The 14,512-nt window shown below is 31.8% G+C and overlaps 1 protein-coding gene across 6 annotated transcripts in view; it reads left to right on the top strand.

The window, feature by feature from the left end:
• LOC145297667 (unconventional myosin-XVIIIa-like) overlaps positions 1-14,512 on the top strand; it is a 794,600-nt gene that overhangs the window by 477,916 nt on the left and 302,172 nt on the right. For all 6 annotated transcript variants that reach the window (XM_080143864.1, XM_080143857.1, XM_080143848.1 and 3 more), the window contains 4 exons: positions 4,638-4,830; positions 7,201-7,287; positions 12,492-12,636; positions 14,337-14,496. In XM_080143864.1, the coding sequence (XP_079999990.1) occupies positions 4,638-4,830; positions 7,201-7,287; positions 12,492-12,636; positions 14,337-14,496 (585 nt within the window). The remainder of the gene's footprint in view (positions 1-4,637; positions 4,831-7,200; positions 7,288-12,491; positions 12,637-14,336; positions 14,497-14,512) is intronic.

The raw sequence follows: 14,512 nt of genomic DNA, 5'->3' as shown, positions 1-14,512 counted from the left end.
TTTCTTCACAAATGATTGCAACATTGTAATTTTTTTCTTCACAAATGATTGCAACATTGTAATTTTTTTCTTCACAAATGATTGCAACATTGTAATTTTTTTCTTCACAAATGATTGCAACATTGTAATTTTTTTCTTCACAAATGATTGCAACATTGTAATTTTTTTCTTCACAAATAATTGCAACATTGTAATTTTTTTCTTCACAAATAATTGCAACATTGTAATTTTTTTCTTCACAAATGATTGCAACATTGTAATTTTTTTCTTCACAAATTATTGCAACATTGTAATTTTTTTCTTCACAAATTATTGCAACATTGTAATTTTTTTCTTCACAAATGATTGCAACATTGTAATTTTTTTCTTCACAAATAATTGCAACATTGTAATTTTTTTCTTCACAAATAATTGCAACATTGTAATTTTTTTCTTCACAAGTAATTGCAACATTGTAATTTTTTTCTTCACAAGTAATTGCAACATTGTAATTTTTTTCTTCACAAATGATTGCAACATTGTAATTTTTTTCTTCACAAATGATTGCAACATTGTAATTTTTTTCTTCACAAATGATTGCAACATTGTAATTTTTTTCTTCACAAATGATTGCAACATTGTAATTTTTTTCTTCACAAATGATTGCAACATTGTAATTTTTTTCTTCACAAATGATTGCAACATTGTAATTTTTTTCTTCACAAATAATTGCAACATTGTAATTTTTTTCTTCACAAATTATTGCAACATTGTAATTTTTTTCTTCACAAGTAATTGCAACATTGTAATTTTTTTCTTCACAAGTAATTGCAACATTGTAATTTTTTTCTTCACAAGTAATTGCAACATTGTAATTTTTTTCTTCACAAATGATTGCAACATTGTAATTTTTTTCTTCACAAATGATTGCAACATTGTAATTTTTTTCTTCACAAATGATTGCAACATTGTAATTTTTTTCTTCACAAATGATTGCAACATTGTAATTTTTTTCTTCACAAATGATTGCAACATTGTAATTTTTTTCTTCACAAATGATTGCAACATTGTAATTTTTTTCTTCACAAATGATTGCAACATTGTAATTTTTTTCTTCACAAATGATTGCAACATTGTAATTTTTTTCTTCACAAATGATTGCAACATTGTAATTTTTTTCTTCACAAATGATTGCAACATTGTAATTTTTTTCTTCACAAATGATTGCAATATTGTAATTTTTTTCTTCACAAATGATTGCAACATTGTAATTTTTTTCTTCACAAATGATTGCAACATTGTAATTTTTTTCTTCACAAATGATTGCAACATTGTAATTTTTTTCTTCACAAATGATTGCAACATTGTAATTTTTTTCTTCACAAATGATTGCAACATTGTAATTTTTTTCTTCACAAATAATTGCAACATTGTAATTTTTTTCTTCACAAATAATTGCAATATTGTAATTTTTTTCTTCACAAATAATTGCAACATTGTAATTTTTCCCTTTTTAAAAAAAAAACAAAAACTATCAAATTATCATTTATTTTTCATGCTTGACTAATCTTTGCTCGTCATTAATGATCAACACCAGATGATTTTCGTCTTGATTTTTGACAATGACGTGCAGAGAACTTTTTCAGTGCAGGTGCTCAAGTGAAAAAAAAACAAAAAAAAAAACGGTGTCTTGGTGAGGCACAGGCTTATAATACATTCCTCTGAAAAGAGCACTTTTAAAACAGGAGTAAAAGGGGCACGTGCTTGAGTACCCCTAGCCCCCCCCCTCCACATCCCTGATCTTCGATAACATGGGGAGGGTGATAATCTGATGAACCTGGACCCTTTGACATTAGCAGTCTTTATCAAACCAGCAATCATTTTGCAAATGGGTACCCAGTGACTAACCGAAACCCAGGAATGGCCAATTTTGGTGACATCACGACAAGTAATAGATACAAGCAATGATGATCCCAATGTCAGTATTGGCTAGCGATTTACAATTTTGAATTTACACTTAGTTTTTAAGTTCGGGGCTAATTTGTGTAAGCAGTTAACTTCCTTTTTGAATTGTCCAATCAAAGGTCATCTTTCAAGCTAACTGACCTTGACAGATTATGGTTAGATTATATAAGGGATCAACCATTGTTTACTTCTTTATTGGCCAGGAGACAACACTGTCAACAACTCAGATACGTTGCTTAGACTAGGATGCAGCAAAAACCCACCAAGCTGTTTGGTCCTGTGCTCAACTTGAACAAAAAGATTTAAGAGTCCAACATGGCTACTGCTGCACATTAAGGACCCAACATGGCCATGAGTGCCGCACACATGGACTTAATGTAACACACACACACTATACCACACTATACCACACTTATGGACACAGTCTGACTTCAACATATATACAAACTTCCTCATACAAACGTTTTTATATATCAATTTGTCTCTATACCCTACTTATGAGACACAATTTTCAGTTTTCTATTTTTTTTACTTTTCATTATGTTAGATTCCATAACTATCATAATATACACACACATGTATAAAGGAAAGGAGTTGTGTTTGAAGGCTATATCAATGTAGTTTGTGGGAAACGCTGTGAACATGAGTTCGTATATAAAAGAATAACAGTATTAGAAGGAATTTTCAATAATTTTCAATTATGTTTATTTACCAACATAATGTGTTGTACCAAATTAGATCATATGGAATCACTGGAAGAATACATAATGTAATTAAATCCTTCTTAAGTAAGAGAAATATCCAAGTTGTCCTCGACAGTCGTACATTTAAACAATATGACATAAATGTGAGAGTACCTCAGGGGTCTATCCTTGGACCTCTATTATTCCTGATATTCATAAATGACCTCCCTGATAAAATTGTTTCGGAGATGGGTATATTTGCTGATGACACCACTCTCTATAACAGATATGAGGGGAAAACAAATGAACACATATCCAAGGAAATGGCAGAAACACTAGAGGATGACCTCCAATCTGTAGTGGAATGGGGACAAAAATGGATGGTCACATTCAATGCTGCTAAGACTAAGCTTGTTTTCTTCAATAACTACAAGAAACTTTCTCTACCAGCAATATCCAAGGACACATTGCCTGAAAGTACTTTTAAACTCCTCGGCCTAACGTTTAAAGGGAATATGATCTGGAATAGATACATTGAGAGCATTGCCAGGGCTGCTGCAAAGAAGGTTGGCTCCCTCTACCGTGCTAGAAAACTACTTACGCCTAAAATATCCTGTGTCTCTATAAAGCCACCATTCGCCCATGTATGGAGTACTGTTGTCACATCTGGGCTGGTGCATCTGCTGCTTGTCTCTCGCTCCTAGACAGGGTTCAAAAGAGAGTTGCCAACCTAAGTCCTGAACTGTCATCTAGGCTTCAGCCTCTGTCCCATTAACGAGATATTGCATCCCTTTGTCTGTTCTACAAATACTTTAATGGTGAATGCTCTAACGAACTGCAAACATTTGTACCTCCTCGACGTAACTACCCCCGACAAACCCAACAAGCCACTAAGTCTCACCCCTTTACAGTAGAGATCCCTAGGTGCAAGAAAGCCTTTTACTCCAATAGTTTCTTCCCCAGAACTGCAGATCTTTGGAACTCCCTTCTGGGATTCTGCTTTCCCAACTGTACTGATATACAGAAGTTCAAGTGTAATGTGAACAAACATCTTTCTACTCATCTCCCTTCATAATGTCCCTGCAAATTATGTCCCTGATAGTAGCCCCCTGCTTCAAAGTGGCACTGTGCCTTGTTTGGGGTGAAAATTGAATTTAAAAAAAAAAAGATGGTAAGTGTTAATGTCCCTAATTTTCAAGAGTAGTATCTCGTTTTCAGGGTAGAAAAGAAAATGATATAGCCTTCAAACATAACTCCTTTCACACTACACACACTGCTTTAAACAAATTAAAACATCCTTTTTGTATGTATATATATATATATATATATATATATATATATAGTGAAAAGCTTTGCATATTTAAAAAAAAATATATGTATATAATAAATTTTTTTTTAAAAATGCAGTTTAATTTCCTAAGCATACTGAGTTTAAAATACTGCAACCTAAACACTTGCATAAGCTGGCTTACCACTAGAAAATTCAATTACAAAAGGGTACCATATAGCAGTGACCCCCTCCCCACATACACATTTTAAGTTAAATTGTTAAATAGAAAATGGGGTCTGTTTACTATGAGGCTGTTTCAGAGATTTAAAAACTGGACAAAATCAAATGTTAAATCTATGGCTCTCCAATGGAAAATACCACTTCCCCAATAACAAAAATATAAAAATCCAGCCACTACTGATATTTAAATTATATATGTATATATATGATAGGTAAGAAAATGAATAAGTTTAAATCATATATGTATATATATTATAAGTAAAAAAAAAAAAGTAAAATAATACTATTTAAACCTTACTCTGAAGAACTATTTTGTAATATTTTAACATAAGAAAGGCTTAAGTACCTTTTTTACCAGACAAATATGTATTTCATGAAATAATTGTTTTGTGTAGTTTTTTTTTTAAAGTTAGTTAATATCCTATTATCATATTCATTGCGTATAAATTGCTGAATAATATTTCATGATCTGTTTGTTTTTGTTTTTTCTTGATTTTCAGAGCTTTGACAACAAACTATCGCAACCTTGGCTCGATCACCATTCTTGACACCCCTGGGTTCCAAAATCCAGCTTCATGTGGCCGTCAGACAGGCAGCACTTTTGAAGACTTGTGTTGTAATTACATTCAAGAAAAGTTACAACTTTTCTTCCATGACGCCACTTTTACCTTGCAGCAAGACCGATATTCCCAGGTAAGAGTTGATTTTTGAAAGAAAGGGGTGGGTGGGTGGGGGGGGGGCTATAGATACTATAGATACACAAGAGGTTCCCTATTTACTTAGATGGTAAAGTTCGACACGAGGTCAGTTATTAATGTGGAGAAAATCCAGCTCCCCAAAAAGGGGGCACTGAATAAACCAAAAATCAATAGTACCTCAGTTTAGAAAGATTTCTCCTTCACTGACCTAGGACAGAAACATTGAATTGGAATATGAGAACAGGTGCTACACTTTGTTCCTAGTCAAAAGGTCAAGTGTATAATATGTAGACATCGTTAAAAGGCTTAGAAAAGGATGGGATGCTGCCAGAACTCAGCTAACCCAACTCTAACCCTAAGCTGAAGACGGAAAAATGAAATGTTTTACCAGAAGGGATACCACTTTTGTTAGTTATCCAATCTAGTATGTCGTATTTGTGTAAGTACATCTTCTAAATTTTGTGTTAGTCTTTAACGTAGAGTCATAAATTAAAAGCAAAAAGTGTGCCTCAATACAGAAAGAATTCTCCTTCACTGACCGACGACAGATAAGGTTAAGTGTAACATCAGAAATGTTACTACACTTTGCTACTTGTGAAAAGACCAAGTAAGGTTAATTTTACAATAAAAAAAGACGTCTGTTTAATCTAGACGATAAAAAAATGTATTTATTTTTATTTATTTATTTGCTTACTGTTATCCTCATCTTCCTAGTTCTTGTTTCACCACGTTTCGACCAACTCATCCTCTGGCCTTCTTCAGGTAATTACAGTTTCCCAGTATGCATACCATCTTCAGAATGAATCCATTGTACTGATACCATTGTATGAAATGCTGGACCACCTGAATAAACTCTTGTGGAAGCATGGAAGTCTTTAGTTCCAGAAGATTTATAAGCAAGTAAAGTGCTAAATACATGTTAAGATGGAGTACTGTTGCAACATTTGGGAAGGAGCTGAATTGAACTAACGAAACTCCCAGACGATGCCAAGTTCCCAAAAAACAGCAAGTAGGAGAAAGCAACCCAGATTCTGACCTGAATCATGAAGAGCAAGAACCCGTCCTCAGAAAAGTCTACTGAAATTTTTTTCCTTAATTTAAAGCACCAGCGGAGCAGCCAAGGATACACAGGCAGGCATTTTCCTGGTTGTCAATAATTTGCCTGCTAATGGAGGAATTATTTACTGCTTGCAAATCAATTTTGTCTGCTATTTCACAGTAATGCATCAAAGTTTACCACCTATGAGGAAATTTCGCAGGGCTTGATTTGTTTTGTTTCATTCAAAATATTTACTAATTTATTTTAATTTTTATTGTACGGAAACGAAACTTTTTGTATTATTTTGCTTTGTACATCTAAAAGTATTTAATTGTAACCAGAATGTGGCAAAAGGTACCAAGGCTAAACAAAAAAAAAACAAAAAAAAAACTATAAAACACAAAAGGTTATAGTTAAGACAATCCCCAAAAATTGCATTTATTAATCAGGTTGAGTAATTTGACAAAGTAATCATAAAAAATTTAATAAATCAAAATATTTAAATTTCACGTTATAAGAACATTCAATGTCCATTAATTGCAAGTTTTTGTTCTAATTATAATAAAAAAGCAAACAAAATGAAACTTTACTAAAATGAAATGAACAACACATACTTTGTAAATATTTTGCTACAAAAGTTTGGACTACTCCCACCCACCCCTCTTTAGCCTTTCCTAGTTACACCCTTAACATCAAATGCTGAACACAGGAACAATAGATTCAGACTTTTGCAATCGTACTAAAAAACAAATGGGTTTTCAGAAACAGGACAATAGACGTCATCGACACATGCTACGAATCTATTTGTTGTTGCCCACCCCTCTCTCCACCACCAGCCACATGTTGGTTGTCAAATAAAGTTTGTTTTTTATAAATCAAAGAATTTGTCATTTAATTTGATAACCACAGCCATGTTTCGTATACATTTGGTGTCATTAAAGCACAGTGGAAAGGAAATAGAGGTGATGAATAAAATTGATAAAAATACCATATTCTTGCACATATGGACCCCCCCCCCAAAAAAAAAACAAAAAAACGCAGAGCTGACTTTTCTACATACATTGTAAGAGATAGGTTCATTATCCAACACCACCACTGCGTCTATTTCCGTTTACCATCAGGTTGTTCTGATCTGTACTTGTAATAATGTAACCTTTGCCAAAATTAATACTAATTAACATAATCTCTATTTACTGCCATAGGGTCTCAATATATAAGAATTAATTTTGTAAAGTTTCATTTGTTTTTTCTTCCTTCACCTTTTAAAAATTATGACTAATCATTCTTTTTTTATTTTCTTTTTTTTTTTTTTTTTTTATTTCCCAGGAAAATATTGAATGTGATTTTGACTTTGTGAACACCAGTCCTGCTGCCATGGTGTCGCTCATTGATCGACCTCCACAGCAAACATTAGTAAGTTCAATACGAATACCATTTATTTATGAAAATAAAAACTTGTTTTTGTTACTGAAAGCTGATACATGTAATGAATACAGGAGCACTTCTTCCTTACAAGAAAATGATTGGCTGGTTAAGTCATAACTATTGACTGGTAGAGCCATCTGGAAGAGATGTCGAAAGGTATGCCAAAGCCTCACATTAAACGATATGCAAGCACAGACCACAAACACTCTTTCAATAAGACTACTTACCTGTACCTGTAGCGGCATTCACCCAGGATGAGTTGAGCCACCTTCCAATGGTGTTAACCGCATCTCATGTCAAAGCCATTGATCTCTGTCGGTCAGCAGCAGAGTCGACGCCATGATCCAATCATTCACTGTTTCAGCGATGGACACCAAAGATGTGTAAACCGGACATGATCTCCATATCTGCATTAACTGTCACAAGCCAAGTCTTAAGTTGGCCACCTTGGTGATGCTTCTAACCAATGAGTACAATGAGCGCAACAAATTGACAGATGAGCTCATCCCCCAGCTGGCGCAGCACGTGACCAAACCACCAGTCTCCTTTTCAGCAGAGTTTCTTCCAAGCCAAGGATGTTACATCTAGCACGTATGGTTGAGTTAGGGGTCTAATGGAAAGACGAATGTGCAGAATACTGATAATATGACTTACTGGATTAATACTTGAATAATCTATCCAAGACCACTTGGCAAATTAAACGAATATATCCTTCTTGCAGGACATATATAGATAATTTATAGGTGAGAATTTGTACTGCATAATCATGCTTGCAGATTGGTTCCCATTAGATAACCAAAGTTAAGTGATGTTGAGTGTGGCCAGTACCAGGTGGGTGATGATTTGGGAATATCAGTTGCTGTATGTGCTCTCAACTTGTTTCGCCATTGTTTCCAATCCTCCTTGATTTCTTCTTGTCACTGGAATTGGGCAGATGTGGTTGAGGATTGTGCAACCCTTGCTTCACAATTACACACACAGCCATCATTTCTGGGAGTGTCCATTATTTTCCAACACTGAATGAAGGCTATAATCGAAGAGGGTTATTTGATATTAGATATTAAGATGGATGCAAAATTGAAATTAGTTATCTTTTTTTTTCTTTTTTTTTTTGTCTTTTTTTTTGTCTTTTTTTTTTTTTCCATTATTTAAAAATTTTGTTTTTCTAATTACAAAATTTTCAGTTTTACTAGGGTCTGTATCACATGATATTTTAGAAAAAAAAAAGAAATTTTCATTAACTCCTAGATTTTTTACCTAAAATGCACCAAATATCAATGTTTCCTTTTCCTTTCCCTTTGTAAAACTCAATCATGTTCTGCAAAACAAAAATCTTCTTTTACAAAAACAAATCAAAACCTATTTGAATATATAAAGGACTTGGAGCATTAACACTTTTAGCAAAATTACTAGATTCAGCATTAAATAACCCCAAAAATAGTTGATATGCCGTAAAATAAGTCAACCAAACGAGCCAAACCTTCTTCAGCTTTTATATGTTTCTTTAGCTCTCTTGAATACTGGTGTAGTGGGGGTTATATGCAAAGTTAATCTCTCACTGCCTCCAATCATGATAGACATCCTCATCAGACAAAACAGGGCCAAGTATGCTACATTAGAGGTGAAAGTGGGATGGTAGTTTTCCTCCCAAAAATCTCTGTAAACAAATAGTCAGGACGTTTGATTAATCGGTGTTGCCGCCTGTGCACACAAGTTATTTTGCCTGCCTGTTAATGGCGGCATTTGGATACTTAAGTGTAATTTAATTGGATAAAATTTGCACGTTCGTCAGTTGTTTATGAACAAAATGGTGATTCTTACTTCTGATTCTGATAATTCTGTTTTTTTTTTGTTTTTTTTTAATTTGTTTTCTTATGTTTGTTCTTCCTGTTTGTTTCTGACAATAAACTGTTCACAGAGACATTAAAAAATATTAGAGAGTGGTTGAATTGACATGAGCTAAGAGATATGATGATCTATTCATGGCAATTAGAACAATGAAAACAGACTCTGCTTTCAAACATTACTCAATCCCAAAACTAAAGTATATTTTGATATGTTATTTTGTATCATTAAAATATATTTTAAAAAAATCTTTAATTTTTGATTTTTGTTTGGAAAGTATATTGAAAACAGAATTTGCTTTCAAACATTACTCAATCCCAAAACTGAAGTATATATTAGTATATATTTTGTATTATTAAAGTATATAGGACAAAATCTTTAAGAAAACAAATGTTACGAGAATTCATTATATATATATATATATATATATATATATATATAGTTATATTTTGGAAAAAAGGATTCCAGCAGAGTGCTCTATTATAAGGGAAAATTCCAAAAATAAAAGTATATTATTTATATTTTTATTTTCAGAAAGCTTAGATAAGTCATTGGTACCATCAGTTTCAAACTCCTCAAGTGAGTATCGGCTGAAGAGGGCTTGATATGCGAACCTAAAACAGTTCCCTATTATCAGGCTTGAAACCGACGGTACTGATGATTTATCTTATCTAAGCTTTCTGAAAAAAAGAAAATATATTTTTTATTGTAATTCTACATAATTTAACTCAGAAATTTGCATATATATTATTACTTTAACTCGCATATTGAGCTTTCATTATCTACTTGAGATCGTTTTATAAATATTGATACTAAGATTTATGTAGACTTTGTTTACAGTATTCAGTATTTCATTCATTTATATAATGCAAAGTTTGTAGGAGATAATTCCATCAGAGTGCTCGATTATTGAGAAAATTAAAAAAATTAAGTAATATTTATTTATGTGTTACAGACGATCAGGATAATATTAGTTCCATCGGTTTCCAATCAAAAACAAAGGGAACCAATCTCTGGTCGCCTATGTTGGACTCACTTTAGCACCTGTTCATATCTGAGACAGATATAATTAGTGGCTGAAGAGTATTTGACATAAGCGACCAAACTATAGGTTTCCTTTGTTTGGATTTGAAACTGCTGATACCAATTTTGTTCTGATTTGCTATAAAATATAGAGAAATGGCAGATGATACAGTCACTCATAAAATTTGATTTTCTTATTTAAAAGTAAAACTACTTCTGTGATTTCTGGAATATGATATGTTCGTTTTGTCATGGGTACATGCATCATACAGATTTTTCTTTATTTTAATTTTTTTAATATAAGGAGAATTGTGCACAAGAACAAAATATTTTCAGGATAAAACACCTGCTGCTTGACCACTGATTGCTTGAAGCCTATCAACCCAAACAACAGGCATGTCCTCACTGGCATTGCCTCTGCAGGTGTAAGATAGGAATTTATTAAACTAATAGAGGTCACAAAGGTTATCAGTGATGAATGCCTTCATCTTCATGGATGTGAACCAGGAACCCAACGACTGAGTTTCCTCAGTATTGTTTAGCTTGTAATATCTTAAAGAGACCAGATTGTAGCTGTGAACCAGAGGGTTTGATAATATTTCCTTCCCTCTTCTACTAACGTGGAAATCACTGTTTCTCTCTCTGTCTGTCTGTCTCTGTCTGTCTGTCTCTCTCTGTCTCTGTCTCTCTCTCTCTCTCTGTCCAGACTGGTGCTACCAGATCAGGCTGTCTAAAGATACTAGCTTCCTGACATAAAATTGATGCTGTTGATTTTTTTTTTCTTTGCAAAAGTCAATCATGTTCTGCAAAGTCCAAAACAAAAACAATTTTCCTTCTTGAAGCAATCAAACCAAACATAATGCATAAATATTAGAAGACATAAAAAAAACTTGAAGTGCAAAATCTTTAAAATTATTACATTTGACATTAAATAACCTGAAAAGGGTTGATATGCCATAAAACAAAACAACTGAAAAAACAATCTATTCTGGTTATCTAAGAGCAATATATTCTTGGAATATAAATGATTACTTTATCTTTGGAATCATTTCACAAACAACACAAAACTAATGAAATAGGTCCAAGTTTTGAGGGATCGTCAGTTTTGTTTTTGTTTCCCAACTTGAGTATGAGTATTCTCTAAGAAGCATAAAACCTTTTTTCTAAAATTTCTAGATTCAGTATTAAATAACATAGAAATGGGTTCATATGCCATAAAACAAAATGACTAAATCTAATTCAGATGCTTAGATTGGATGCAGGACACTCTACCATCTCAAGAACAGGAAATAAGTGATCAAAATCTGCTAGGATTGAGGTGGGAGAGGGGGGCATATAAAATCGACCCAACCATCTAAAAATGTGATGAGGAGGACTAAATAATGCAACACTGCCTTGTCTGCCACTTATTATCTAGCCAGTTCAGCTGGAAAGATCTTTTTCAATAATAGTGCAAAAGAATTATTATGTAAAGATGTCAGAAACTTTTGTATGACCACATGCTTTAGATATGCAAAGGAGTAGCAAAAGGGTTATAACTCTGCATATTTTAGTGATACACAAGCAAAATATACAGCAGTGTTGGCACAACGGTTCTCATTAGAGCACCGAAGTTAAACAACATTAAGCTTGGCTAATATCAGATGAGTAACCATTTGGGAACACAAGGTGCTGTATGTATTTAGATGTGTGGATATGTATATAATATCTCGAGGGGGGAGGATATATATATATATATATATATATATATATATATATATATATAAATACCTGCAAGCTGCCTGGCAATATGCTTAAATTTATTCTAATCTTTGCAGATGTTGTATTCATATTGTAACCCAATATATAGTAATGATTTTAAAACCAAACCTTATAGCTCCCCAGTATTATTCATTACCTTCTGAGCTATGTCCATATGCATATAAATCAACTTTAATCGACATGCCTGCTAAGTGGCAGTATTTTTTATTTATTTATTTTTTTAATTTTGACCCCTTAGTAGCTATTTTTACTGGCTAAAAACAAAATGAAGTAAGAGCTCCAAATCCTCTATATATCAAGTTTCAAGTCTGTAGACAAAAACTTGACAGAGTAGTTTGGTAGAAACTGTTCCTCATATCGACAGGCAGACAAGTTCACATATAATACAAATAGATAGACAATAGTTTTTATTATAAACTACAGGATTCTTATACTTTTTTTCTTTCTTTGCATTATCATTCTTATGTGAAAGAAAATATCTTTGAACTAATCTATCTAGTATTATTCTGTGACAAAATATGAAAGGAAAAAAAAGTTAAACATTTTTTTTATTTTTTGTTCAGCTTCGAACTTCCAATCCTGATCTCCGTGATTCCGATAAAAAAGGTTTACTTTGGATGCTTGACGATGAAGCTATATTTCCTGGTGCTACAGAAGATTCTTTCATGGAACGTCTTTTCACCCAACATGGTGACCACCCTGTACGACGTACGTATATGTATACTCAAACTTACACACACACACACACACACACACACACGCAGCAGCATTCTTTTCCTCTTGTATGCACACTCAAATTTTTAGGCACTTGTACAGTTTAATCAAGACATTAAAAAATGAAAGTATCAAAAAAAAAAAAAAAGTTTGAATTGTACGTATCCGTTATGGAACAAAGTTCTCCAAAAAAAAAAAATTCACTTAATTTGATCAAGTAGTTTTTTTTTTTTTTTTTACAACGGAAAAACACTTTATGATACCGAGCGAAAGGTTTGATTTTTTTTTGGGGGGGGGGGGGAGCTCGTATTAAAGATGGGGAGGGAGTGTTGGCGGTTTAACTGGAGTTATCTCCCCGTGGCGTGGCGTGTTCAATAAAAATAAAAAAACTCAATCAAATTAAGTGAAATTTTTTTTTTCGGAGATCTTCAGTCCAAAACGGATACGCACAATATAACCTTTTTTTTTTTCGATATTTTCATTTTTTAATGTCTTGACTAAACTGTACAAGTACCAATATTTATATTTACTCTAACATGACAATGATTAATAATTCTTCCAGTGTACAATTTCTGAATATGAGCAAAAATGTCTGCTTATTAATTTTTTCTTAGTTGTTTCATGACGTTTCTCCCAAAAACTATGGAAGACAGTGGATGCAGTCAGGAGATTCAGAGTTCCTATCCCGTTACGCTTACCACCTGATGAAGGCCAGAGAAATAGTTGTGAAACAACTAAGAAAAAGATGAGGATAATAGTCCGCAATAAATAAAAATTAATGAATAATACTCATCTTAATAATGAATAATATAAAAATTAAATAAGAATTAATAAATCATACACATCTTAATAATGAATAATATAAAAATTAAATAATTAATAAATAATACTCATCTTAATAATGAATAATATAAAAATTAAATAATTAATAAATAATACTCATCTTAATAATGAATAATATAAAAATTAAATAATTAATAAATAATACACATCTTAATAATGAATAATATAAAAATTAAATAATTAATAAATAATACACATCTTAATAATGAATAATATAAAAATTAAATAAGAATTAATAAATAATACACATCTTAATAATGAATAATATAAAAATTAAATAATTAATAAATAATACACATCTTAATAATGAATAATATAAAAATTAAATAAGAATTAATAAATAATACACATCTTAATAATGAATAATATAAAAATTAAATAATTAATAAATAATACACATCTTAATAATGAATAATATAAAAATTAAATAATATAAAAATGTATGTGTCTAGTGAAATATTTCTGGATATGAATGAAAATGTATATGTCTAGTGCGATACTCCTGGATATGATAACAAATGTATATGTTTTGCAACAACCTGATATTAACAAAAGATACTTTTTCTTCTAGAATTGTCCTTAAATATTTTCTATATAAAACGAATTTTTTTTTTTTTAATTTAAATTTGAGCAATTAAATTTTTTTTTTTTCATTTTTTTTTTTTTTTTTTTTTTTTTTTTTTTTTTTTTTTTTTTAACAATAAATATTATCGGGTTTTCTTACGGTACAAACATTTGTTCTTCAAATCAGTAAAATTGAATGTCACTTTCTGAAATATTAATGTTATCAAAATTATTTTTACTTTTTGTTCCTTTTGTATATATTTTTAAAAAAATTGTTTTCCAAACAGGTGACAGTCTACTGAGGAAGGGCTCGCTGGGTCACACATTTATCCTTAACCATTACCAAGGGACGAACCCTGTTCAGTATAATGCTACCGGTTGGTTGAAAGTCTGCCGTGAAAATGCAGTCAGCAAAATTGCCATTCATGTTTTGCAAGATTCAAGCAGGTATAAAAAATTTTGT

Source organism: Euprymna scolopes, chromosome 2, assembly GCF_053919585.1.
Source record: "Euprymna scolopes isolate OS-2025 chromosome 2, ASM5391958v1, whole genome shotgun sequence".
Classification (NCBI taxonomy): Eukaryota; Metazoa; Mollusca; class Cephalopoda; order Sepiida; family Sepiolidae; genus Euprymna; species Euprymna scolopes.
The sequence above is the reverse complement of the archived record's forward strand: the minus strand, read 5'-3'. Positions and strand labels throughout refer to the sequence as shown.